Below are 25,990 nucleotides of genomic sequence, written 5' to 3' on the forward strand. Positions count from 1 at the left end.
AAAACCAAAACACAAAACGCGAAAAATTTCCGGTGCACATCACTATCCTGTATGCATCCAACAAGCTGGGTGCTCCTGCTTCAAAGCAAACTATTGCTCGCTGGATCTGTAACACGATTCAGCAGGCTCATTCTGCGGCTGGATTGCCGCTTCCAAAATCAGTAAAAGCCCACTCCACAAGGAAGGTGGGCTCTTCTTGGGCGGCTGCCCGTGGGGTCTCGGCATTACAGCTTTGCCGAGCAGCTACTTGGTCAGGTTCGAACACTTTTGCAAAGTTTTACAAGTTTGATACCCTGGCTGAGGAGGACCTTGTGCTCATTCGGTGCTGCAGAGTCATCCGCACTCTCCCGCCCGTTTGGGAGCTTTGGTATAATCCCCATGGTCCTTACGGAGTCCCCAGCATCCACTAGGACGTTAGAGAAAATAACATTTTACTTACCGGTAAATCTATTTCTCGTAGTCCGTAGTGGATGCTGGGCGCCCGTCCCAAGTGCGGACTTCTTCTGCAATGCTTGTATATAGTTATTGCTTAAATAAGGGTTATGTTTGGTTGCATCAGGGTTGATCTGATGCTCCGTTGTTGTTCATACTGTTAACTGGGTATTTTTATCACAAGTTATACGGTGTGATTGGTGTGACTGGTATGAGTCTTGCCCTGAATTCCAAAATCCTTTCCTTGTACTGTCAGCTCTTCCGGGCACAGTTTCTCTAACTGAGGTCTGGAGGAGGGACATAGAGGGAGGAGCCAGAACACACCAGAATCCAAATTCTTTCTTAAAGTGCCCTGTCTCCTGCGGAGCCCGTCTATTCCCCATGGTCCTTACGGAGTCCCCAGCATCCACTACGGACAACGAGAAATAGATTTACCGGTAAGTAAAATCTTATTAGTATGACAGTGAGTGGAGTGGGATCAGATATCTGGCTGATATGAGACACTATGGAGTGAGCACTTGATTGACATAAGAAGCTTATTGCCACCAAAGTGTGGTGGTATTTAATTTTCAATCTATGAAAATATATGCATGTGAATGTTACCACTAGCCCCTTCATACAGTATGCCACTTGCATGGCCAGACTGGCCATCTGGCACTTCTGGCAAATGCCAGAACGGCCGATGGGCAGGTGGGCCGAACCGGTCATTCAGAGAGCTGGGAAGACCGCGCGCGGCGCAGCCTCAGGCTCTCTGGTTCCATGGTCTCCATGGAAATGGGGGCGTGCGGCGAATCCACGCCCCTTTGACTTGCAATACGCCCCCTTCCGTTGTGCAGCGCGCCCCCTGTGACGTATGCACGCCACCGTAAAGCGCGCGCGTTCTGCGCGTGCATTCACAAATGCCAGGGCCGAATTAAGGCTCCAGTCCGTCGCTGGCCACTTGTATAGTACTAATGATAGTTTTCAGAAAGGTATCACTCAAATGTTCTGCAGCAATGTCCGACAAAGAAGCATTGCAGATATCAACAGGCCACCCATAGCAGGAATTAAACTATCCACAAACACTATGCTTTTTGTGTTGTCAGATCTCCAAAAGACCAAATCTGTGGGCACACATGCAGGGCAGTTACATTTATTTTGACAAAACCACATAATCGCATCCATTCTGAGTCTGACACCGTAAACACACCAATGTGACCATTACTGTAGCAATGTTTTTTTTCTAAAACTCTCCCTTAAAAGTCTGTTTAATTCAGTAAGACAACTAAAAGCTAATACAGGAGAATTAAATGCTGTGTTCAGCCTTACCCTGAGTTTCAGTGCAGTTTTGTTAAAGAGTCCAGTGTGGTAGAATGTTTGCTTCCTCTGTAACACAGCTGCAAAATAACATCCTACATCCTGAAGTGAATGCAGTACATTCAGTAGTCAAGTCCTGTGCTTGATTCCATTGAACCTTCACTGGGAGTTTCAGTTACCTAGAAGGCTGCAAGCATTATGCTTATTTGTATTGTCCCTCCTTAAGGGGGGTACTCACGGAGCGATATTCTAAGCAATCTGACTAGATTGCTTAGAATATAAACCTGATCGCTCCGTGTGTAGCCCTTACAGCGATAGCGATGCGCAGCCCCGCACATCGCTATCGCTGCTGCTAGATTGGCCTGCCGTGCAGGCCAATCTAGCGGGTCGCTCACTTCACCCGCTGGGTGAAGTGAACGCCCCCCCCCTTCCCGTCTCCCCCCGCACGCACAGCACAGATCGCGCTGTGCTGAGCGGCAAGAGAGATGTGTGCTGAGCGGTTTGCTCAGCACATATCTCTCCCCGCATCGGCCCGACTCCCCATTGCAGAGAGATTCACAGAAAAGGCCCTTTTTTGTCCAGCACTTACCATATCTTATCACATGTTTCTTCATTTAAATGTAAGGATATTTGAAAGTCCTAGCACCATTAATTACTGCACTGGCACATATCACTCTTATTATAATGCTCAAATGAAGGTGATATCATTGCCAAGTGCAGTAAGTACATCTTTAAAGGGAAATTGTCTAATATAGAAATATACTATAATAACTATTTTCAATGAAAGCATCATCCCCGGAATGCAGAGAACTTTATGTATTTATTTATATGTAATTATATAGCACCAGCATATTGCGTTGTGCTTTACAACGGAAAACAAAACAGAAAAAAAAAACTGGGTAATAACAGGCAGACAGATTTTTTGTCGGATTCGGGTGTGTTTTGGATTCGGGTGTTTTTTTACAAAAAAACCTCAAAAGCAGCTTAAATCATAGAATTTGGGGGTCATTTTGATCCCATAGTATTATTAACCTCAATAACCATAATGTCCACTCATTTCCAGTCTATTCTGAACACCTCACACCTCACAATATTATTTTTAGTCCTAAATTTGCACCGAGGTCACTGGATGGCTAAGCTAAGCGACACAAGTGGCCGACACAAACACCTGGCCCATCTGGGAGTGGCACTGCAGTGTCAGACAGGATGGCACTTCAAAAAAATTGTCCCCAAACAGCACATGATGCAAATAAAAAAAGAGGCGCACCAAGGTCGCTGTGTGACTAAGCTAAGCGACACAAGTGGCCGACACAAACACCTGGCCCATCTAGGAGTGGCACTGCAGTGTCAGACAGGATGGCACTTCAAAAAATAGTCCCCAAACAGCACATGATGCAAAGAAAAATGAAAGAAAAAAGAGGTGCAAGATGGAATTGTCCTTGGGCCCTCCCACCCACCCTTATGTTGTATAAACAGGACATGCACACTTTAACGAACCAATCATTTCAGCGACAGGGTCTGCCACACGACTGTGACTGAAATGACTGGTTGGTTTGGGCCCCCACCAAAAAAGAAGCAATCAATCTCTCCTTGCACAAACTGGCTCTACAGAGGCAAGAAGTCCACCTCATCATCATCCTCCGATTCCTCACCCCTTTCACTGTGTACATCCCCCTCCTCACAGATTATTAATTTGTCCCCACTGGAATCCACCATCTCAGATCCCTGTGTACTTTCTGGAGGCAATTGCTGGTGAATGTCTCCACGGAGGAATTGATTATAATTCATTTTGATGAACATCATCTTCTCCACATTTTCTGGAAGTAACCTCGTACGCCGATTGCTGACAAGGTGAGCGGCTGCACTAAACACTCTTTCGGAGTACACACTGGAGGGAGGGCAACTTAGGTAGAATAAAGCCAGTTTGTGCAAGGGCCTCCAAATTGCCTCTTTTTCCTGCCAGTATACGTACGGACTGTCTGACGTGCCTACTTGGATGCGGTCACTCATATAATCCTCCACCATTCTTTCAATGGTGACAGAATCATATGCAGTGACAGTAGACGACATGTCAGTAATCGTTGGCAGGTCCTTCAGTCCGGACCAGATGTCAGCACTCGCTCCAGACTGCCCTGCATCACCGCCAGCGGGTGGGCTCGGAATTCTGAGCCTTTTCCTCGCACCCCCAGTTGCGGGAGAATGTGAAGGAGGAGCTGTTGACGGGTCACGTTCCGCTTGACTTAACAATTTTCTCACCAGCAGGTCTTTGAACCTCTGCAGACTTGTGTCTGCTGGAAAGAGAGATACAATGTAGGTTTTAAATCTAGGATCGAGCACGGTGGCCAAAATGTAGTGCTCTGATTTCAACAGATTGACCACCCGTGAATCCTGGTTAAGTGAATTAAGGGCTCCATCCACAAGTCCCACATGCCTAGCGGAATCTCTCTGTTTTAGCTCCTCCTTCAATGTCTCCAGCTTCTTCTGCAAAAGCCTGATGAGGGGAATGACCTGACTCAGGCTGGCAGTGTCTGAACTGACTTCACGTGTGGCAAGTTCAAAGGGTTGCAGAATCTTGCACAACGTTGAAATCATTCTCCACTGCACTTGAGTCAGGTGCATTCCCCCTCCTTTGCCTATATCGTGGGCAGATGTATAGGCTTGAATGGCCTTTTGCTGCTCCTCCATCCTCTGAAGCATATAGAGGGTTGAATTCCACCTCGTTACCACCTCTTGCTTCAGATGATGGCAGGGCAGGTTCAGGACTGTTTGCTGGTGCTCCAGTCTTCGGCACGCGGTGGCTGAATGCCGAAAGTGGCCCGCAATTCTTCGGGCCACCGACAGCATCTCTTGCACGCCCCTGTCGTTTTTTAAATAATTCTGCACCACCAAATTCAATGTATGTGCAAAACATGGGACGTGCTGGAATTTGCCCAGATGTAATGCACGCACAATATTGCTGGCGTTGTCCGATGTCACAAATCCCCAGGAGAGTCCAATTGGGGTAAGCCATTCTGCGATGATGTTCCTCAGTTTCCGTAAGAGGTTGTCAGCTGTGTGCCTCTTATGGAAAGTGGTGATACAAAGCGTAGCCTGCCTAGGAACGAGTTGGCGTTTGCGAGATGCTGCTACTGGTGCCGCCGCTGCTGTTCTTGCTGCGGGAGGCAATACATCTACCCAGTGGGCTGTCACAGTCATATAGTCCTGAGTCTGCCCTGCTCCACTTGTCCACATGTCCGTGGTTAAGTGGACATTGGGTACAACTGCATTTTTTAGGACACTGGTGACTCTTTTTCTGACGTCTGTGTACATTTTCGGTATCGCCTGCCTAGAGAAATGGAACCTAGATGGTATTTGGTACCGGGGACACAGTACCTCAATCAAGTCTCTAGTTGCCTGTGAATTAACGTTGGATACCGGACACACGTTTCTCACCACCCAGGCTGACAAGACCTGAGTTATCCGCTTTGCAGCAGGATGACTGCTGTGATATTTCATCTTCCTCGCAAAGGACTGTTGGACAGTCAATTGCTTACTGGAAGTAGTACAAGTGGTCTTCCGACTTCCCCTCTGGGATGACGATCGACTCCCAGCAGCAACAACAGCAGCGCCAGCAGCAGTAGGCGTTACACTCAAGGATGCATCGGAGGAATCCCAGGCAGGAGAGGACTCGTCAGACTTGCCAGTGACGTGGCCTGCAGGACTATTGGCTTTCCTGTGTAAGGTGGAAATTGACACTGAGGGAGTTGGTGGTGTGGTTTGCAGGAGCTTGGTTAAAAGAGGAAGGGATTTAGTGGTCAGTGGACTGCTTCCGCTGTCATCCAAAGTTTTTGAACTTGTCACTGACGTCTGATGAATGCAGTCCAGGTGACGTATAAGGGAGGATTTTCCTAGGTGGTTAACGTCCATACCCCTACTTAATACAGCTTGACAAAGGCAACACACGGCTTGACACCTGTTGTCCGCATTTGTGTTGAAATAATTCCACACCGAAGAGCTGATTTTTTTTGTATTTTGACCAGGCATGTCAATGGCCATATTCCTCCCACGGACAACAGGTGTCTCCCCGGGTGCCTGACTTAAACAAACCACCTCACCATCAGAATCCTCCTTGTCAATTTCCTCCCCAGCGCCAGCAACACCCATATCCTCATCCTGGTGTACTTCAACAGTGACATCTTCAATTTGACTATCAGGAACTGGACTGCGGGTGCTCTTTCTAGCACTTGCAGGGGGCGTGCAAATGGTGGAAGGCGCAAGCTCTTCCCGTCCAGTGTTGGGAAGGTCAGGCATCGCAACCGACACAATTGGACTCTCCTTGGGGATTTGTGATTTAGAAGAACGCACAGTTCTTTGCTGTGCTTTTGCTAGCTTAAGTCTTTTCATTTTTCTAGCGAGAGGATGAGTGCTTCCATCCTCATGTGATCTGAACCACTAGCCATGAACATAGGCCAGGGCCTCAGCCGTTCCTTGCCACTCCGTGTCGTAAATGGCATATTGGCAAGTTTACGCATCTCATCAGATGCTTTCAATTTGATTTTTGGGTCCTTTTACTGAACTTTTGTTTTTTGGATTTTACATGCTCTCTACTATGACATTGGGCATCGGCCTTGGCAGACGACGTTGATGGCATTTCATCGTCTCGGCCATGACTAGTGGCAGCAGCTTCAGCACGAGGTGGAAGTGGATCTTGATCTTTCCCTATTTTAACCTCCACATTTTTGTTCTCCATTTTTTAATGTGTGGAATCATATGCCAGTATCAATAGCAATGGCCTACTACTATATATACTGCGCACAACTGAAATGCACCACAAGTATGGATGGATAGTATACTTGACGACACAGAGGTAGGTAGAGCAGTGGCCTTCCGTACCGTACTGCTATATATACTGGTGGTCACTGTCAGCAAAACTCTGCACTGTACTCCTCCTATAAAATACTGCTGGTCCCCAGTCCCCACAATAAAGCAGTGTGAGCACAGATATATGCAGCACACTGAGCACAGATATGGAGCGTTTTTCAGGCAGACAACGTATAATACTGGTGGTCACTGGTCAGCAAAACTCTGCACTGTACTCCTCCTATATAATACAGCTGGTCCCCAGTCCCCACAATAAAGCAGTGTGAGCACAGATATATGCAGCACACTGAGCACAGATATGGAGCGTTTTTCAGGCAGAGAACGGATAAAACTGGTGGTCACTGATCAGCAAAACTCTGCACTGTACTCCTCCTATATAATACAGCTGCTCCCCAGTCCCCACAATTAAGCAATAAGCACAAATATTTGCAGCAACATTAATAAACGGAGAGGACGCCAGCCACGTCCTCTCCCTAACATTTCCAATGCACGAGTGAAAATGGCGGCGACGCGCGGCTCCTTATATAGAATCCGAATCTCGCGAGAATCCGACAGCGGGATGATGACGTTCGGGTGCGCTCGGGTTAACCGAGCCATACGGGAGAATCCAAGTATGCCTCGGACCCGTGTAAAATGGGTGAAGTTCGAGGGGGTTCGGTTTCCGAGGAACCGAACCCGCTCATCACTAATATATATATATATACATATATATATATATATATATATATATATATATACATATATATGTACATTATTAGTATATTTTCATATACAGGTTGAGTATCCCTTATCCAAATGCTTGGGACCAGAAGTATTTTGGATATCGGATTTTTCGTATTTTGGAATAATTGCATACCATAATAAAATATTATGGTGATGAGATCCAAGTCTAAGCACAGAATGCATTTATGTTCCATATACACCTTATACACACAGTCTGAAAGTCATTTAATGCATTATTTTTATTATTTATTATTTGTGTATTAAACAAAGTTTGTGCACATTGAGCCGTCAGAAAACAAAGGTTTCACTATCTCAGTCTCACTCAAAAAATTCCGTATTTAGGAATAATCCGTATTTTGGAGTATTTGGATATGAGATACTCAACCTGTATTGTGTCAGTGTGTATTATTGTCAACTGCAGAGTTCACTCTAACAAATATACAGTAGGTCTGGATTTAATCTTTCATTCAATAAAACCCATGCAAAAAGTTGAACAGAAACAATTAAAATAAGAATTTACTCACCGGTAATTCTATTTCTCGTAGTCCGTACTGGATGCTGGGAACTCCGTAAGGACCATGGGGAATAGCGGCTCCGCAGGAGTCTGGGCACAACTAAAAGAAAGCTTTTAGACTACCTGGTGTGCACTGGCTCCTCCCACTATGACCCTCCTCCAAGCCTCAGTTAGGATACTGTGCCCGGAAGAGCTGACACAATAAGGAAGGATTTTGAATCCCGGGTAAGACTCATACCAGCCACACCAATCACACCGTATAACTCGTGATACCATATCCAGTTAACAGTATGAAACATAACTGAGTCTCTCAACAGATGGCTCATAACAGTAACCCTTTAGTGAACAATAACTATGTACAAGTATTGCAGACAATCCGCACTTGGGACGGGCGCCCAGCATCCACTACGGACTACGAGAAATAGAATTACCGGTGAGTAAATTCTTATTTTCTCTGACGTCCTAGTGGATGCTGGGAACTCCGTAAGGACCATGGGGATTATACCATAGCTCCCAAACGGGCGGGAGAGTGCGGATGACTCTGCAGCACCGAATGAGAGAACTCAAGGTCCTCCTCAGCCAGGGTATCAAATTTGTAGAATTTTGCAAACGTGTTTGCCCCTGACCAAGTAGCAGCTCGGCAAAGTTGTAAAGCCAAGACCCCTCGGGCAGCCGCCCAAGATGAGCCCACCTTCCTTGTAGAATGGGCTTTAACTGATTTAGGATGCGGCAGTCCAGCCGCAGAATGCGCCAGCTGAATTGTGCTACAAATCCAGCGAGCAATAGTCTGCTTAGAAGCAGGAGCACGCAGTTTGTTGGGTGCATACAGGATAAATAGCGAGTCAGTTTTCCTGACTCCAGCCGTCCTGGAAACATACATTTTCAAGGCCCTGACTACGTCCAGTAACTTGGAATCCTCCAAGTCGCTAGTAGCCGCAGGCACTACAATAGGTTGGTTCAAGTGAAAAGCAGATACCACCTTAGGGAGAAACTGGGGTCGAGTCCTCAATTCTGCCCTATCCATATGGAAAATCAGATAAGGGCTTTTAAATGACAAAGCCGCCAATTCTGATACACGCCTGGCCGAAGCCAAGGCCAATAACATGACCACTTTCCACGTGAGATATTTTAAATCCACGGTCTTTAGTGGCTCAAACCAATGTGATTTTAGGAAATTCAACACCACGTTGAGATCCCAGGGTGCCACTGGAGGCACAAAAGGGGGCTGAATATGCAGCACTCCTTTTACAAATGTCTGAACTTCAGGTAGTGAAGCTAGTTCTTTTTGGAAGAAAATCGACAGAGCCGATATCTGTACCTTAATGGAGCCTAATTTTAGGCCCATAGTCACTCCTGCCTGTAGGAAGTGCTGAAATCGACCCAGCTGAAATTCCTCTGTTGGGGCCTTATTGGCCTCACACCAAGCAACATATTTCCGCCATATGCGGTGATAATGTTTTACCGTTACATCTTTCCTGGCTTTAATCAGCGTAGGAATGACATCCTCCGGAATGCCCTTTTGCTTTAGGATCCGACGTTCAACCGCCATGCCGTCAAACGCAGCCGCGGTAAGTCTTGGAACAGACAGGGCCCCTGCTGCAGCAGGTCCTGTCTGAGCGGCAGAGGCCATGGGTCCTCTGAGATCAACTCTTGAAGTTCCGGGTACCAAGCTCTTCTTGGCCAATCCGGAACCACGAGTATTGTCCTTACTCCTCGTTTTCTTATTATTCTCAGTACCTTTGGTATGAGAGGCAGAGGAGGGAACACATAAACTGACTGGTACACCCACGGTGTCACTAGAGCGTCCACCGCTATCGCCTGAGGGTCCCTTGACCTGGCGCAATATCTCTCCAGTTTTTTGTTTAGGCGGGACGCCATCATGTCCACCTGTGGCCGTTCCCAACGATTTACAATCAGCGTGAAGACTTCTGGGTGAAGTCCCCACTCTCCCGAGTGGAGGTCGTGCCTGCTGAGGAAGTCTGCTTCCCAGTTGTCCACTCCCGGAATGAACACTGCTGACAGTGCTAGCACGTGATTTTCCGCCCATCGGAGAATCCTTGTGGCTTCTGCCATTGCCGTCCTCCTTCTTGTGCTGCCCTGACGGTTTACATGGGCGACCGCCGTGATGTTGTCTGACTGGATCAGTACCGGCTGGTGTAGAAGCAGGGGTTTTGCCTGACTTAGGGCATTGTAAATGGCCCTTAGTTCTAGAATATTTATGTGTAGGGAAGTCTCCTGACTCGACCATAGTCCTTGGAAGTTTCTTCCCTGTGCGACTGCCCCCCAGCCTCGAAGGCTGGCATCCGTGGTCACCAGGACCCAGTCCTGTATGCCGAATCTGCGGCCCTCTAGGAGATGAGCACTCTGCAGCCACCACAGCAGAGACACCCTGGTTCTTGGAGACAGGGTTATTAGCCGATGCATCTGAAGATGCGATCCGGACCATTGGTCCAACAGGTCCCACTGAAAGATTCTGTCATGGAACCTGCCGAAAGGAATTGCTTCGTAAGAAGCCACCATCTTTCCCAGGACTCGCGTGCAGTGATGCACCGACACCTGTTTTGGTTTCAGGAGGTCTCTGACTAGAGATGACAGCTCCTTGGCTTTCTCCTCCGGGAGAAACACTTTTTTCTGGACTGTGTCCAGAATCATTCCCAGGAACAGTAGACGTGTCGTCGGAACCAGCTGTGACTTTGGAATATTTAGAATCCAACCGTGCTGGTGTAGCACCTCCTGAGATAGTGCTACTCCTACCAACAACTGCTCCCTGGATCTCGCCTTTATTAGGAGATCGTCCAAGTACGGGATAATTAAAACTCCCTTTTTTTGAAGGAGTATCATCATTTCCGCCATTACCTTGGTAAACACCCTCGGTGCCGTGGACAGTCCAAACGGCAGCGTCTGGAATTGGTAATGGCAATTTTGTACCGCAAATCTGAGGTACTCCTGGTGAGGATGATAAATGGGGACATGCAGGTAAGCATCCTTGATGTCCAGGGATACCATGTAATCCCCCTCGTCCAGGCTTGCAATAACCGCCCTGAGCGATTCCATCTTGAACTTGAATTTTTTTATGTATGTGTTCAAGGATTTCAAATTTAAAATGGGTCTCACCGAACCGTCCGGTTTCGGTACCACAAACAGTGTGGAATAGTAACCCCGTCCTTGTTGAAGTAGGGGCACCTTGACTATCACCTGCTGGGAATACAGCTTGTGAATTGCCTCTAGCACAGCCTCCCTGCCTGAGGGAGTTGTTGGCAAGGCAGATTTGAGGAAACGGCGGGGGGGGAGATGCCTCGAATTCCAGCTTGTACCCCTGAGACACTACTTGCAAGATCCAGGGATCCACCTGTGAGCGAGCCCACTGATGGCTGAAATTTTTGAGGCGGCCCCCCACCATACCTGGCTCCGCCTGTGGAGCCCCACCGTCATACGGTGGACTTGGAAGAAGCGGGGGAGGACTTTTGCTCCTGGGAACCTGCTGTTTGTTGCAGCCTTTTTCCCCTACCTCTGCCTCTGGACAGAAAAGACCCGCCTTTTCCTTGCCTGTTTCTCTGGGTCCGAAAGGACTGTAACTGATAAAACTGCGCTTTTTTAGGCTGTGAGGGAACATGGGGTAAAAATGCTGACTTCCCAGCTGTCGCTGTGGAAACTAGGTCCGAGAGACCATCCCCGAATAACTCCTCACTCTTATAAGGCAAAACTTCCATGTGCCTTTTGGAATCTGCATCCCCTGTCCACTGCCGAGTCCATAAGCCTCTCCTAGCAGAAATGGACAATGCACTTATTTTAGATGCCAGCCGGCAGATCTCCCTCTGTGCATCTCTCATGTATAAGACTGAGTCTTTTATATGCTCTATGGTTAGTAGAATAGTGTCCCTGTCTAGGGTGTCAATATTTTCTGACAGGGAATCTGACCATGCAGCGGCAGCACTGCACATCCATGCTGACGCAATAGCTGGTCTAAGTATAATGCCTGAGTGTGTATATACAGACTTCAGGATCGCCTCCTGCTTTCTATCCGCAGGCTCCTTTAGGGCGGCCGTATCCGGAGACGGAAGTGCCACCTTTTTAGACAAACGTGTGAGCGCTTTATCCACCCTAGGAGGTGTTTCCCAACGTGCCCTATCCTCTGGCGGGAAAGGGAACGCCATTAGTAATTTTTTAGAGATTACCAATCTTTTATCGGGGAAAGCCCACGCTTCTTCACACACTTCATTTAATTCTTCAGATGGGGGAAAAACTACGGGTAGTTTTTTCTCCCCAAACATAATACCCTTTTTAGTGGTACCTGGGTTTATATCCGAAATGTGTAAAACCTCTTTCATTGCCTCAATCATGCAACGAATGGCCCTAGTGGACATTAGATTAGACTCATCGTCTTCGACACTGGTATCAGTATCCGTGTCGACATCTGCGTCTGCCATCTGAGGTAGCGGGCGTTTTAGAGCCCCTGATGGCCTTTGAGACACCTGGGCAGGCACGAGCTGAGAAGCCGGCTGTCCCGCATTTGGCATGTCGTCAAATTTTTTGTGTAAGGAGTCGACACTTGCACGTAATTCCTTCCATAAAACCATCCACTCAGGTGTCTGCCCCGCAGGGGGTGACATCACTTCTATAGGCATCTACTCCGCCTCCACATAATTTTCCTCATCAAACATGTCGACACAGCCGTACCGACACACCGCACACACACCGGGAATGCTCTAACAGAGGACAGGACCCCACAGAAGCCCTTTGGGGAGACAGAGAGAGAGAGAGTATGCCAGCACATACCAGAGCGCTATATAATGCAGGGACTAACTGAATTATGTCCCCTATAGCTGCTATAATATTTACTGCGCCTAAATTTAGTGCCCCCCCCCTCTCTTTTTTACCCTTTTCTGTAGTGTAGACTGCAGGGGAGAGCCAGGGAGCTTCCTTCCAGCGGAGCTGTGAGGGAGAAATGGCGCCAGTGTGCTGAAGGAGATAGCTCCGCCCCTTTTTCGCAGACTTTTCTCCCGCTTTTTTAAGGATTCTGGCAGGGGTAATTATCACATATATAGCCTCTGGGGCTATATATTGTGATTGTTTTGCCAGCCAAGGTGTTTTTATTGCTGCTCAGGGCGCCCCCCAGCGCCCTGCACCCTCAGTGACCGGAGTGTGAAGTGTGTATGAGGAGCAATGGCGCACAGCTGCAGTGCTGTGCGCTACCTTGGTGAAGACAGAAGTCTTCATGCCGCCGATTTTCCGGACTTCTGGCTCTGTAAGGGGGACGGCGGCGCGGCTCCGGGACCGAACACCAAGGCCAGTTCCATGCGGTCGATCCCTCTGGAGCTAATGGTGTCCAGTAGCTTAAGAAGCCCAAGCTAGCTGCAAGCAGGTAGGTTCGCTTCTTCTCCCCTTAGTCCCTCGTTGCAGTGAGCCTGTTGACAGCAGGTCTCACTGTAAAATAAAAAACCTAAAATATACTTTCTTTCTAAGAGCTCAGGAGAGCCCCTAGTGTGCATCCAGCTCGGGCGGGCACAAAAATCTAACTGAGGCTTGGAGGAGGGTCATAGTGGGAGGAGCCAGTGCACACCAGGTAGTCTAAAAGCTTTCTTTTAGTTGTGCCCAGACTCCTGCGGAGCCGCTATTCCCCATGGTCCTTTACGGAGTTCCCAGCATCCACTAGGACGTCAGAGAAATTACAATCCAGACAAGAATATGTGACAGGCAGGGCAGGTCTGGCCAGCTGGCTCTTCTGGCAAATGCCAGAAGGGCCGATGGTTCATGGGCCAGTCCAGCCACACACAGAGCAGGGCTGGTCAAGCAGCGGAGCCTCACAGCTCTCTGTTTAGCCACCCACCCAGTGGCCGGTATACAGGGCATGCCCGTCAACCGTGGCCATGCTTCCCTTGTCTTGCGCACCTGCGGAGCGCACGCACTCAGTGACGTGCCAGGTGTTGTCCTTTTTCTCTATATATGTATAATGATGCAATTCACCCCAGCCCACCTAGTGGCCACCTTCATCTCCTCTCCTAGAGAAGCTGGTGGTGGGGGGTTTTCAGGTTAGGGGGCTAGGCTGAAGCTTTTCCTAGGGTGGCAGAGAAACCTTGCACTGGCCCTGGGAACAAGCATAATACAGTACCGTGTTATCATGAATGAGCATTTAATTTGCTCATCAAAACCTACCATTCCCTCACCTAATTCCAGTTTTGTTAACCAAACCCCCTTCCCCCTGTACTATGACTCTCCATTATAACCTCCGACCTCTTTTGTTTGCTCCTTGTACACACCCCCACCTCCCCCATGTAAATGGCAGCTTGTGCTGAGATTCGTAAGCTGTTCGCCATCTCAGGATGGCGAAAAGTTTCACGATCAAACTCTAGACAAAATGCTTTTCCAGAGTTGGATGAATGTGACAATTTCTACATCTCCTACGGAGATATATGTTCTCCCTATAACATTGGAGGACATTGGAGGACCACCGATCTATACCTGTGATTGCGTACGTTTTCAAAATAACAGACATCTGTATTTCTCATATATAGCTCATTACTGCACCAACAGAGGACAGCAACATGTATTCCCAACAGAGAGACGAGTATCTTGAGACAGTGTGTGAAATGGCCATAAGAAAAATCTCAATAATCACAATTTTTGGAACTTTGACAAACAGCACTATGAAAATAGACCACTTTCAACTAGGTAAGTTTACTTTTACATTTTCTGACACTACTTGATGGAGATCATATTTGGAATTCCAAATGTTGAAGAAAGACATAGTTAGAATACTCTATGCAAATGAGAAAGACAGACTTAGAATATTCTATGCAAATAAGAAAGACATAGTTAGACTATTCTATGCAAATGCAAAAATTATTTTTTTTTCCTTTAAAAAAAAATAAAAAAGAGTCAAAGCTGCATTACTATGTTTATATCAAATTTAGCAACTTAGTGCGTCCCCTTCCAGAATCCTCTGGGGCTGCACTCTACTCTGGTTTCCTTTCCAGGGCTCTATGGTTCTTCTCACAACCGCAGCTGAAATCTGGTATTATTGGATGCTACAGAGGTGCGGTGTGATTGGCTGGACCAATCAGAAGTCATAATCAGATTGTGGCTTCTATATTAGTCCTTTCTCACACCCACATGGTCCCTCTGCTATTTTTTAGTGGCAAACTGTATTTGTCAGTTCTGCAATACAGCTATAAAGAAAAACTATAGAAAATGTGATGTGGTAGGTGGTAATTAATCTTCAGTGTGCAAAATGTGTAAATTGTTGACTCCCAGGTATATTTTCTTCCATTGCAAAATAAATTAGTATTATAGATTGAACAAAATACTGCCCATATCTTCATGAAAAATAAAGTAATTTTTGGACATTAATACTGTATATACCAAAGTCTCTAACTATTCGCTTGTGCTCTAGGTATAGACATAAACTTGAGCGCAGAGGTGGAACTGGAATCCGCAGCCTGGGCCCTCCCAGGTGCGGGACTAACGCCACAATATATAAGCCAAGGAGCATAATACAGCTGAAATAATGGATATGATAATAAAGGCACTGTATCCATTTTTCTATGTCTAGTCATTAAGCTTTGTGCTGGTAGACAGCAGTACTGTATGCTGCCACAAGGTCATCAGCCATATTAAAAGTTTCAGTGGCGCTTCTACACTGCCTCAAGGCTTTCATACTACTGCTAGTATATGTATATTAGATAGATCACCTTTATTTATTTATTTATTAACAGTTTCTTGTATAGCGCAGCATATTCCATTGCGCTTTACAATTAGAACAACAGTAATAGAACAAAACTGGGTAAAAACAGACAGACATAGAGGTAGGAAGGCCCTGCTCGCAAGCTTACAATCTATAGGGAAATAGACATTGATACACAAGGATAGATGTTACCTATTGCATAATGGTCCACCAGATTGCTAGGTTCTTAATGGGTTGTATGATATGATCACCAAGCAATGTTGGCCAAGGGTCAGGAGGGTGTGAGAGTAAAGAAAGACAAGATATGTGAGGTTATGTGTTCTGTACAGAGGATGTAATTAGATAGGGAAGCATTGAAGGTTATGTGGGTGGGTTTTGAATTTGATAGGTTTGTATGAAGAGATGAGTTTTCAGGAAAAGTTTAATGGTTTGGAGACTAGAGGTGAGTCTTACTGTACGTGGGAGGGCATTCCGCAGAGTGGGTGAAGCCCGGATAAAGTCTTGTAATTTTGAGTGTGAAAAGGTAATACGTGTGGATGAGATACGCAGATCTTGTGCAGAGCGGAGAGGTCGGGTTTGTTTACATATAAGAGAATTCTTCATTGCTAGAACCTGCTGAGGGAGGGGGCCTAGACTGCACACCCTAGCTTCTTATAATGGTCTGTGCTACCTTGCTGGGACTTAGTACTGCAATTGCTGTATTGCTAGAAAATGCCCACAGTCTTAAGTGCAGTTCCCTTATTGGTTTTTACTTACTTGATATTTACTGTATATGGTATTGGATCTCTTATTTGCAGCGGCGCCGACAGCTCTACCGGGCCCCGGTACTGGAAGGTGGCGTGGTCAACAGGGGGGAGGTGTGGCCAGTGCCCCTCCTTAGAAAATACTAAAAACTATAGCCTTTGTGCCATGGGGCGGGAGAAGGGGAGGTTGGGGTGCCAGGTGCTATTGGTCCCCCCTGCACATTACACAGGGAGAGAGACAGGGGCGTTTTAACAGAGGACGAAAACCCTGTGCAGACTCCGAATGGGCCACCTCCTCTGCACGGCGCAGTAGTCCCTGGCATGGTCCGGCGCCCGCCATGTTCCGGAGACCAAATTTACTACTGCACATGCGCAGCGCCCATTTTGGCTGCAATTTTTGCCACAGCTTCAGTGCCCAACACTGTAATACGGAGATTGAAGTATTAAAATATGGGTGCAATGTGCGCGCTGTGGGCCCCCGGGGACCCTTGTGCCCCGCATGCATTCTACCCATTACAGAAACTCAAATGGAGAGAGTGAACTGACCTCTTCTGTAGCTTCCTCTCTCCCAAAGTGTCTGCAAAAGGGAAGGGGCTGGCTCCTCCAGCCAGGGCAGGTAAAGCGTATCCCACTCCCCAGCACCATAAGCACCACTGTATATATTTGTAAACCTGTTAGTCAAATTATTCAGAAACCAGAAAGGACAATGAAGGACGTATTACATCTCAGTGGAAATATCATGCACAGATACATACTGTAATTACAATAAACTATATGGATAAGATAAAACATACAAGCTGCATACTGTAGTTGTACTGTGACTGTTTGTCTTCATTGCGACTGCAGATATGTTGCCTGGCTCCTGCTGTACGGTGTTGCAGTATGTCTGCTATGAGTTTTTAGATTTAAATGGTTGACTCAAGGTCAATTTTAAGAACTATTGAACTGTAACTACAAATCTCTGCATCATGTTAGTTTAGTACAATATTTAACTCTTCGGATTTATAAGAAGAAAAGTGTCCAGTTTGTGTATTCCTAGATAGTATGTACTTCAAGTCCATCAAAAGCAGTGTTGTGTATTAGCATGTGTTTTACAGTTGAGGACAGGAAAGTACAATTTCCTGCTGTATGTTTATATAACTTTAACTAAATATGTCCCTGGGCATTATGCAATGCTCACAGCCAAAGTACAGGTCCACATCTCCAGGATATGTGTCACAGAGAGTCTCACCTCAGCATCTTTTTATGTAACATCCATGTAAGTTTAATCGCTGCAATACTGTATCATGCACTTTTACTGTGACATAGATGTATTTGTGACGTTTAGCAAACTTTTTTGTTTATTTTATTCAGTAAATGTGAATATATATGATGAATACGGGTGTGTATCGGAATGCCGGCTTTCGGGATCCCGGCGGTCAGCCTCCCGACACTGGGGGTCATTCAGAGTTGATCGTAGCTGTGCTAAATTTAGCACAGCTACGATCATTCACACTGACATGCGGGGGGACGCCCAGCACAGGGCTAGTCTGCCCCGCATGTCAGTGCCAGCACCGCCGCAGAAGTGCAAAGGCATCGCACAGCGGCGATGCGTTTGCACTTCCAGAATAGCTCCCAACCAGCGCAACTTTAGCGTGCTGGCCGGGAGCTACTCGTCGCTCCCTGGCCCGCAGCGGCTGCGTGTGATGTCACACAGCCGCGGCGAACCCCCCCCCCCAATGGTCCAGTCACGCCTGCGTTGGCCGGACCACACCCACTAAACGGTGGCTTAACGCCGCCGTCCAGCTCCCCCGCCCAGCGACCGCCTCTGTCTCAGAGGCGATCGCTAGGCAACGATGGCTGCCATGCACCGGCGCACTGCGGCACCGGCACACTGCGGCGCCGGCGCATGCGCACTTCCGACCTGATTGCTGCGAGAAACTGCAGCGAGCGATCGGGTTTGAATGACCCCCACTATTCCCACTATATGGGTGTCGTGGACATCGACGAGTGGGAATAGTCCCTGCTGGTCGGCATAGGGGGAGGTAATGTGACCGGCATAACTACATCCCGATGAATAGAGTGGAGTTGATGCAAAGTGAGTACAAAGGCAGTTTGGGCAGCGGATTTATCTGCACATGGTCAGAAAGTGAGCCTACACTTATGCGCCTATGCAGACTTGCACAATCCTACCTCTTATGCTCACCTGCAACTGGAGTGATTGGCAAGGGTGAGGGAAGGCGCCATCTAAAATAGTATGTGTACAATAAGGGTGTGTATAGCACATATCATTAGGTTGTGCACCCAGGGACATCTAGTGATGGATAATCTGCACCGAGCACCAACCAGGGGTATGTCTAGTACTACGGTCATGTCTTCAATTCCCCGCTCTCATCATCATTATCCCCCCTCAATCCCCTCTCTTATCATGTCCCACCCAATCTCCCATATTATCATGCCATATCATTAGCCCCAACTATACAGTACATGTACTGCCCCGTTCCCAGCAACCTAAGGGAGCACAGTGAAGAAGAGGGCACTGCAGCTACATCTTGTGACACCTCTATGATGCTGCAGGGTTGGGTATGAAATGTTAACAGTCATTATGTTAGAATGTTGGCATTCACTCATGGTAATTAATTCCCTTCTCCTGGAGGCTGCAGCGGGTCCAGCAGTGACTACCGGCAGTCATGAAACTGTCACTTCCAGGTCAGAGCTCCAATCTTCAGGCATTCTGGGAAAGAATTTCTTCACTATTCCTAACACTAATCCCTACCCCTAACCCTCCCTCTAGTGTGTAAATCTATTCCCGACATCCCGCAGCCTATCCCTAACCTCCCCGACAGCCTAACCATAACCCTCCAGCTTGCAGCCTAACCCTAATGGCGACATTCTGACTGTGTTGACATTTTATAAGTCAACAATCTGAGAATATAGACATGTTGCCTGACGACATTTAGCAATGTCTAATACAGTATTAACATTGTTTTTGTTGACCTTCTGACTAGCTGTAGCTGCTGCCTCTCCAATGGCCTCTCCCCTCAAGCATCAGCGTCTCCCCCCACTTGATGTCTCTGCAGCGCTGAATGGAAATAAATACTGATTATGGAAACTGGTAGTAAACTAGACACATATGCTGGAGCTTGCTGGTATACGCATCTCAAGATTTGTACGGATGCATATAGGTGGAATTGCTCTGTATTTCCAAGCACTGTTTTAGAGTCATTTACATCTATTATGCTACCAACTTTTACATCAGCCTCAGTGTTTTTCTATGTAGTGAATAAGTAAGCTTGAGAGAGGAAAATATATATTTCCTGGGTTCTATTTGCTAAGCCTTGGATGGAGATAAAGTGGATGGAGATAAAGTCCCAACCAATCAGCTCCTAACTGTCATTTCAGACTCAGCCTGTGACATGGCAGCTAGGAGCTGATTGGCTGATACTTTATCTCAGTCCACTTTATCACCATCCAAGGCTTAGTAAATAGACCCCATATCTATAGCAAATATGTAGTTTCCATAGAACCTGCCTATCCAGCAGTTCTCAACTGCCTCCAGGCTTGGACACAGTGCACAATACACACGCATGGCCTTCAGTAGGCAGTGGCACATATGTCAGTGGAGGAGGACAGACAGGGTACTAGAGAATCCCTCTCTGAAAAAAAATATGCAGCTGGTTTTTGGGATTTCCCGCAATATATCATTAAGAAATGTGTCTTAATTAGAGGAATGCAGTGTATTATTTAAAAAAAAGAGAATGGGAGTGCATCAGAAAGAGAAACATTGAGTTAATAGATCAGCCGAGCTGAGATACTTGCTGACTAGAAAAGCACTTTATAGCTTTAGCAAGACATTGTGGAAGGCCTGGAATAAAGGAGCATTTAATAGGGCAATTGGAGCAGAACAAACATATTCTGAGTATTATTGGCATTTCAATGTAGACATTTTTGCAAATAAAGCCTTTTAGCATTGATTTTCATGTCAAGTTTTCCATATTGATCTAATTTAGGCCTGTGCCAAAAAGGCTTTGTCTTGAGAGTGGAGTTAAAATCACAAATACTTGGTCTTGGTTAACAGCCACTATTAGTTGGGGGAGTGCGGACTATGGTACAATTTCAGTTCTGAGTCATTCTTTAAATATTTCTCAGATACTGGAGTACTGTACCTCCATATTTCACTCAGAGAGCAGAGATCACATGTATCTTTTACTGTCATGTGGTAACACACTCTGTGATTGTGAATGTATTATAATTCTTTGTGAAAATGGCTTTTAGAACACTGTTGATGGTTGCACTTGTGTAGCGTGTACATGGTGTTTTGAGTAGTTCCCAAAACTTGATTAACTTAGCAACTGTTTTAATTTATTAATTCTGTATAAATAAACATGCAAATACAAAATGCCAAACATGCCCTGCTTATATTTCAATATTATAAATCAACTGAAATAAGAGTTTCTGGGCAAAACTATAGGCATTGCTTTGCTGTGTGCACAGGAACTTCCATACAGTGCACACAAGGTGCTATAATAACCCTCAGCAACCAATCAGGTAGTTGCTATTATTTCCAGTATTAGGAGGTGTCAGCTAGAATAGGATTGGTTGTTATAGGTGACAACACACTGGTGTGTCTGTCATATGCATTATATAATTTAATAAGCCCTATGTGTTAAAGTGTGTTATAGGTGGTTGTACACAATGTAAAATGAGTGAAAGCATATATTGAACAGACAACAACTTTATCCCCTCCCATGCATTGTTACATACCAGACTAAGATCACACAGTGCTATATTCATACTAAGCTCCAGACGTACCTTCACTTTTCTATCTTAATATATATGTAGTAAATTACCTGAGCTGTTCTCACAATTGTACTTTTTTGTTTACAGGTGTCCACTTTGGAGCACCCCTTCTTTATCAATTTTGCCCCCATATATATAGCAAATATGTCTATTGCACCCTGTCCTCTGAAGTCATGGGCCATCTTGCTTGAAAATGTAATCAATACATAACAGTTCTATAGAACCCTAAGGACACTGGCGTATTTATAATGGGTGCAGTGTATATAACCCCGGGGTCCAGGGGAGCCTACATTGCACACATTGCACCCATTTTCTCAATAGTTACCCTCAGGAGTCCTGCGTTGGCAGCGTATAAATCACCAGGAAAATGGTGCGGCAGCCATTTTCCAAGCGTTTCGCACATGCGCAATAAGAAAATTACTGGGACAATGGCTGCCGCACCATATTCCTGGAGACCTGCGCACGCACACTAAACTCTGGGACAGTGGTAGGGTCCTCTAGGGACCCTAGTGCCCAGAGTCTACATCATTGCCGGCTAGAGAGAGGGGGCCCAGACGGAGTCTGCACACGGCCGTCCTCCTCTCTAGAAGCACCCCTACCTAAGGAAGCTGTTATACGAGTTATTTTGTAGTGCTGTGGATAGGCTTGCCATACTATCCCTTTAAGCCGGGCACTGAATTACACAGGTTCTGTGGTTGGCTGAATTCAAGCATTTCACCTGGTTTTTGAACATGTTTCATGATGTTCTTAAGTAGTTTAGTTATGCTAATCCAGGGGGTCCCATGTTCTGAACTTGAACCATGCATGTGTATATGTGTGAGACTGTATGTATGTGTATATGTGTGGGCCATTTCAAAGTAACTAATGTTACATATCTACTGTTTGTTACATGAACAATACTGCATAATTTCCAAATAGATGGAATATGTATAAAATAAAATATTAAAAGATAAGAGAAATTTTATGTGCTTTTATAAGTGTAATTTACTTTATTTGCCTAAAAACTTAGGTTGTCATTTGCTTAAATATTCTGGTCCAACTTGCTGTAACTAACGTTACATATAATAAGTGCTTACAAGTAACAGCCTTTGTTACAATTTAATTTTCTGCTTCTCTATATAGTTTTTAGAAATGGCATTTTTTTTATTTAGTACAGCATTAAATATGATCATGTTGGTATATTTATTTAAATGAAATACCATAAGTTCAATGGTGTTTAATAGGTAGATGTTCTTGTAACTAAAGTTACACAAGTAACTAATGTTACACAAAGAAGATATAATACAGAAGAAATTGTTCTCTTTACAGTATAATAAGAATAAACTCAATTCTACTGGGTAAATCAGAGAAATAATATTTCTCACACATTTTTTAAAAGTTAGGACTACATGCCACAAATGATTAAAAAAACCTCAGTATTAAACTTTTTTTTTTATAAACTAGTTCAATGAGGTAAATGGCAACTTTCCCCAATAGCGATATTTAAATGATGTACCATAAATTTCCGGTTATGTTTAAGCTTAATATTTATCAAAATAGCCATATGTTTTTATAACTACATAGTCGAGTCACATTATTATGACCACCAGCTAATAGCCAGAGTAACCGCTGTATGCAGCATAGACAGTAGCTAGACAGGCTGGGAGTGGCTCAGTGAGGCAGTAATGCTAATCACTACACTAACCATACTGCCCCATTCAAGGTATCCTCAGGGATAATTAGTACCACCTGTAGATCCATTACGTTAGTCAATTAACACACCTGTGCTCCAGCTAAATAATCTGTAAAGCACGCATTTAGGGTTCCAAGAAGACCAGGTTTTACAAATGCTACAATAGAGGAATGAACAAATAAAACTGGACAGCTATAAAATCTGATGGATTAACATGTATTCCCCCTATTCACAGCTACTTTTCCCAGTCAGCTTAATTATTTCCTGTCTGTTGATGCACATAGTCCACTTTGTCAGTAGATAGAAACAGTCATCATGTACAATTCATTTTGTGAAAGCACTAGATTAGCTTTAGATAGATATTCTCGGTCACACAGCATTAAACACTTTTTTAATTCAATCAGAGATATTTGTTGGTGATGTGATAAAACTTGGCCTCACCATCAGTGAATCACAAATACTTGGGCTTGGCTAACAGCAACTATTAGTTGGGGGAGTGGGGACTATACTACTGTATACTCAGATGATTGACAATTTATTTTTTGTCCAAGTTATTTCCCAATGTTTCAACAAATTGTAAAACTCTGTTGCAGCAATAAAAGTGTTTTAAGAATGTGAAAAGATGCAGAAATGCATTGCAAATGCAAAGCCTTTCTTTATTAGAAAGAACACGGATGACATTTAATATGTGTAGTGTCATCAACCTCCAGGCTTGTGCACTCTTCACTCCCATTGAACACAAAGGGCTGTATTCAATTCAAGTCGGATTTCCGGACCTGTCTGGTAAACAGGAGTTTTATGTCGAATCCAGATTCGATCTATTGAATCAAACTCCCGTTTATCCGACAAGTCAGAAAATCCGACCATTTGGCCGCTAATTGAATACTGAAATGTTGGATCCTTTACGTTGGAAAGGATCAGACATCAATTGAATACACCCCAAAGAGGTTAAGCTTTCAGTAGCGAGGGATTAGGATTCTGTTTTGGCCAATAGAGTTAGTGTATTGGGATATGGAGGAGGGCTTTATGTTGCTTAGCTGTTTGTGAAAAGTGATACTGTCCCTCACTTTTTTCAAGTTGCCCACCCTCCCGCCCTATGTTTTTGTCATTTGTTTTGTGTCAGCTTTTGGTGTTGTTTATGGCCGAGTTCAGAACGGCCTTTTGATTTTAACGGTAGTTGTGTTGTTTCCCTGGAGTATGGCCCATGCCATGGAGGAGGCTAGGTGTATATATCAGTTTGGTACAGGGACACCACTGGACCAGGTGGGTCCTTTGCCTCCCTGGGGATGGGTTAGTGTCTCAAGTCAATACTGATGGGGGGGAGTTGACCTCATCTGCTTATATGTTGCACCCATAAGGGGTTGGGCAGATTGCCTTTCTCCTTACAGGTTATTGTCCCTGTAAGGGGTTGTGCAGATGGCCTTTCTACTTGCGAGTTATTGTCCCTGTAAGATGTTGGGAAGATGGCCTATCCCCTTGTGAGTTGTCCGCATAAGAGGTGGGGCAGAAGGTCTTTCCCCTTGCGAGTTGTTGTCCCCATAAGGGGTTGGGCAGATGGTCTTCCCCCTTGCGAGTTGCTTGGTGGGGATGGGGGCAGGTGGCCTCATCCTTACAAATTTGTGGGCATTTGGCTTGTGTGGTTTTGTTATGTTAACAAGTTATTGCTTTAGCTAGGTCTTTCCTCCCCCGCCACAATACCCAATTTTAAGGTAGAATTTAAAATCCTTCAAATAAAAAGCTGACCTCTTTCACGTCAATTCAGGTGTCCAAGTCTTTATGTCTTATACATGTATTGAGCTTGTGAGAATTAAATGAGGTGTGCATCAGCCGACAGAGAGTTTATGTACAGCTTTTAATTGTTGGAAATTATGTGTGTGCAAGTGTTGATATTGCATTGATATATAGGCACACACCAGCAGATGACCAACGCTATGAACAGCTGAGTTACTTAACCAGTGGGGTTGGTTTATTGATAGATAGCAGATACAGCCGTACTCACTGTTACATGTACACTGGTGATGGAGTTGAGCTTCAGCAGAGTGGGGTTTTATTCAGCTCACTAGCTAGTTAGTGTATGTAGGCACTGGGTAGTGGTGCAGGAATACTGGAATCGTTGTGGAAGAAATGTGTGTTCCACTGTGATGCTCTAAAAGTCTCAAGTTGGCCCCTGCAGATGCTCAGTACTGTAGAGATCTCAACTGGCATCTTGGGCAGTAATGTGCTGCTGCATCAGTTTTAACAAATGTGCATATTAATAATCATGGAAAGATGATATTGATTTAGAATTTTATTGCCTGAGATCATGCATGGGTGATCTTGGGCTGATAAGATGTGGAATGTGGGATAAGCTCTCTAAAAGATGAAGCGTTTATGCACAGAAATGCAAAAACAAAATATATAGTTAGTAGTGTGTGGTGACTATAACAGATGAATGACAGACCTATGAATTTCGCTATCAGTCTATGGTGCGTAATAAATTAGCTGTGGGGTTTGTTGCAGTGCCCAGAGCTATTCCATTGCAGCCTGCAGGTTTCTGTTCGCACGATGCTGAGGTAATCCGCAGTAAGTAGGTCCTTATGACCTTACCGTGACCACTGCCAGTGAGCTATACCGTAGCTCCAGACACTTAACCTGGAACCTATGGGTTAACATGCGTTAGCCATTGGTTTACAGCTGGAGGAAATAGGCTTAAAAATGAATAGGTCTGGGCATTTGAGCTCTAAGCTACAGTATCTTGCTGCAGCTATGGAATATGCCCCTATACATCTGTAGCATATACAATTTTATGCTTTGATGGAGCATGTGAAAGTAGAATGTACACACTCCAATGTATGCGCTTAGTATGTGACAGCAGTGCTTTTAGATATAAAAATGCACAATGGCCCTCATTCCGAATTGATCGCAGCAGGAACTTTGTTAGCAGTTGGGCAAAACCATGTGCACTGCAGGGGAGGCAGATATAACATGTGCAGAGAGAGTTAGATTTGGGTGGGTTATTTTGTTTCTGTGCAGGGTAAATACTGGCTGCTTTATTTTTACACTGCAAATTAGATTGCAGATTGAACACACCCCACCCAAATCTAACTCTCTCTGCATATGTTATATCTGCCTCCCCTGCAGTGCACATGGTTTTGTCCAACTGCTAACAAAGTTCCTGCTGCGATCAACTCAGAATTACCCCCAATGTTCTGCTCCAGCATGGACATTCAAATCCCTTACTTTAGAAGTTGATGGGTATATTAGTGGTACATTTTATTTATTTTATTTTTTAACCAACTCTCCCCCAGTGC

The 25,990-nt window shown here is 45.3% G+C and overlaps 1 protein-coding gene across 1 annotated transcript in view; it reads left to right on the forward strand.

The window, feature by feature from the left end:
• Positions 1 to 25,990, forward strand: part of CCDC80 (coiled-coil domain containing 80) — a 254,375-nt gene that overhangs the window by 19,788 nt on the left and 208,597 nt on the right. The window contains exon 3 of the mRNA XM_063955633.1: positions 14,338 to 14,494. Coding sequence (XP_063811703.1) covers positions 14,338 to 14,494 — 157 coding nt within the window. The remainder of the gene's footprint in view (positions 1 to 14,337; positions 14,495 to 25,990) is intronic.

Source organism: Pseudophryne corroboree, chromosome 2, assembly GCF_028390025.1.
Source record: "Pseudophryne corroboree isolate aPseCor3 chromosome 2, aPseCor3.hap2, whole genome shotgun sequence".
In the NCBI taxonomy this organism is placed as follows: domain Eukaryota; kingdom Metazoa; phylum Chordata; class Amphibia; order Anura; family Myobatrachidae; genus Pseudophryne; species Pseudophryne corroboree.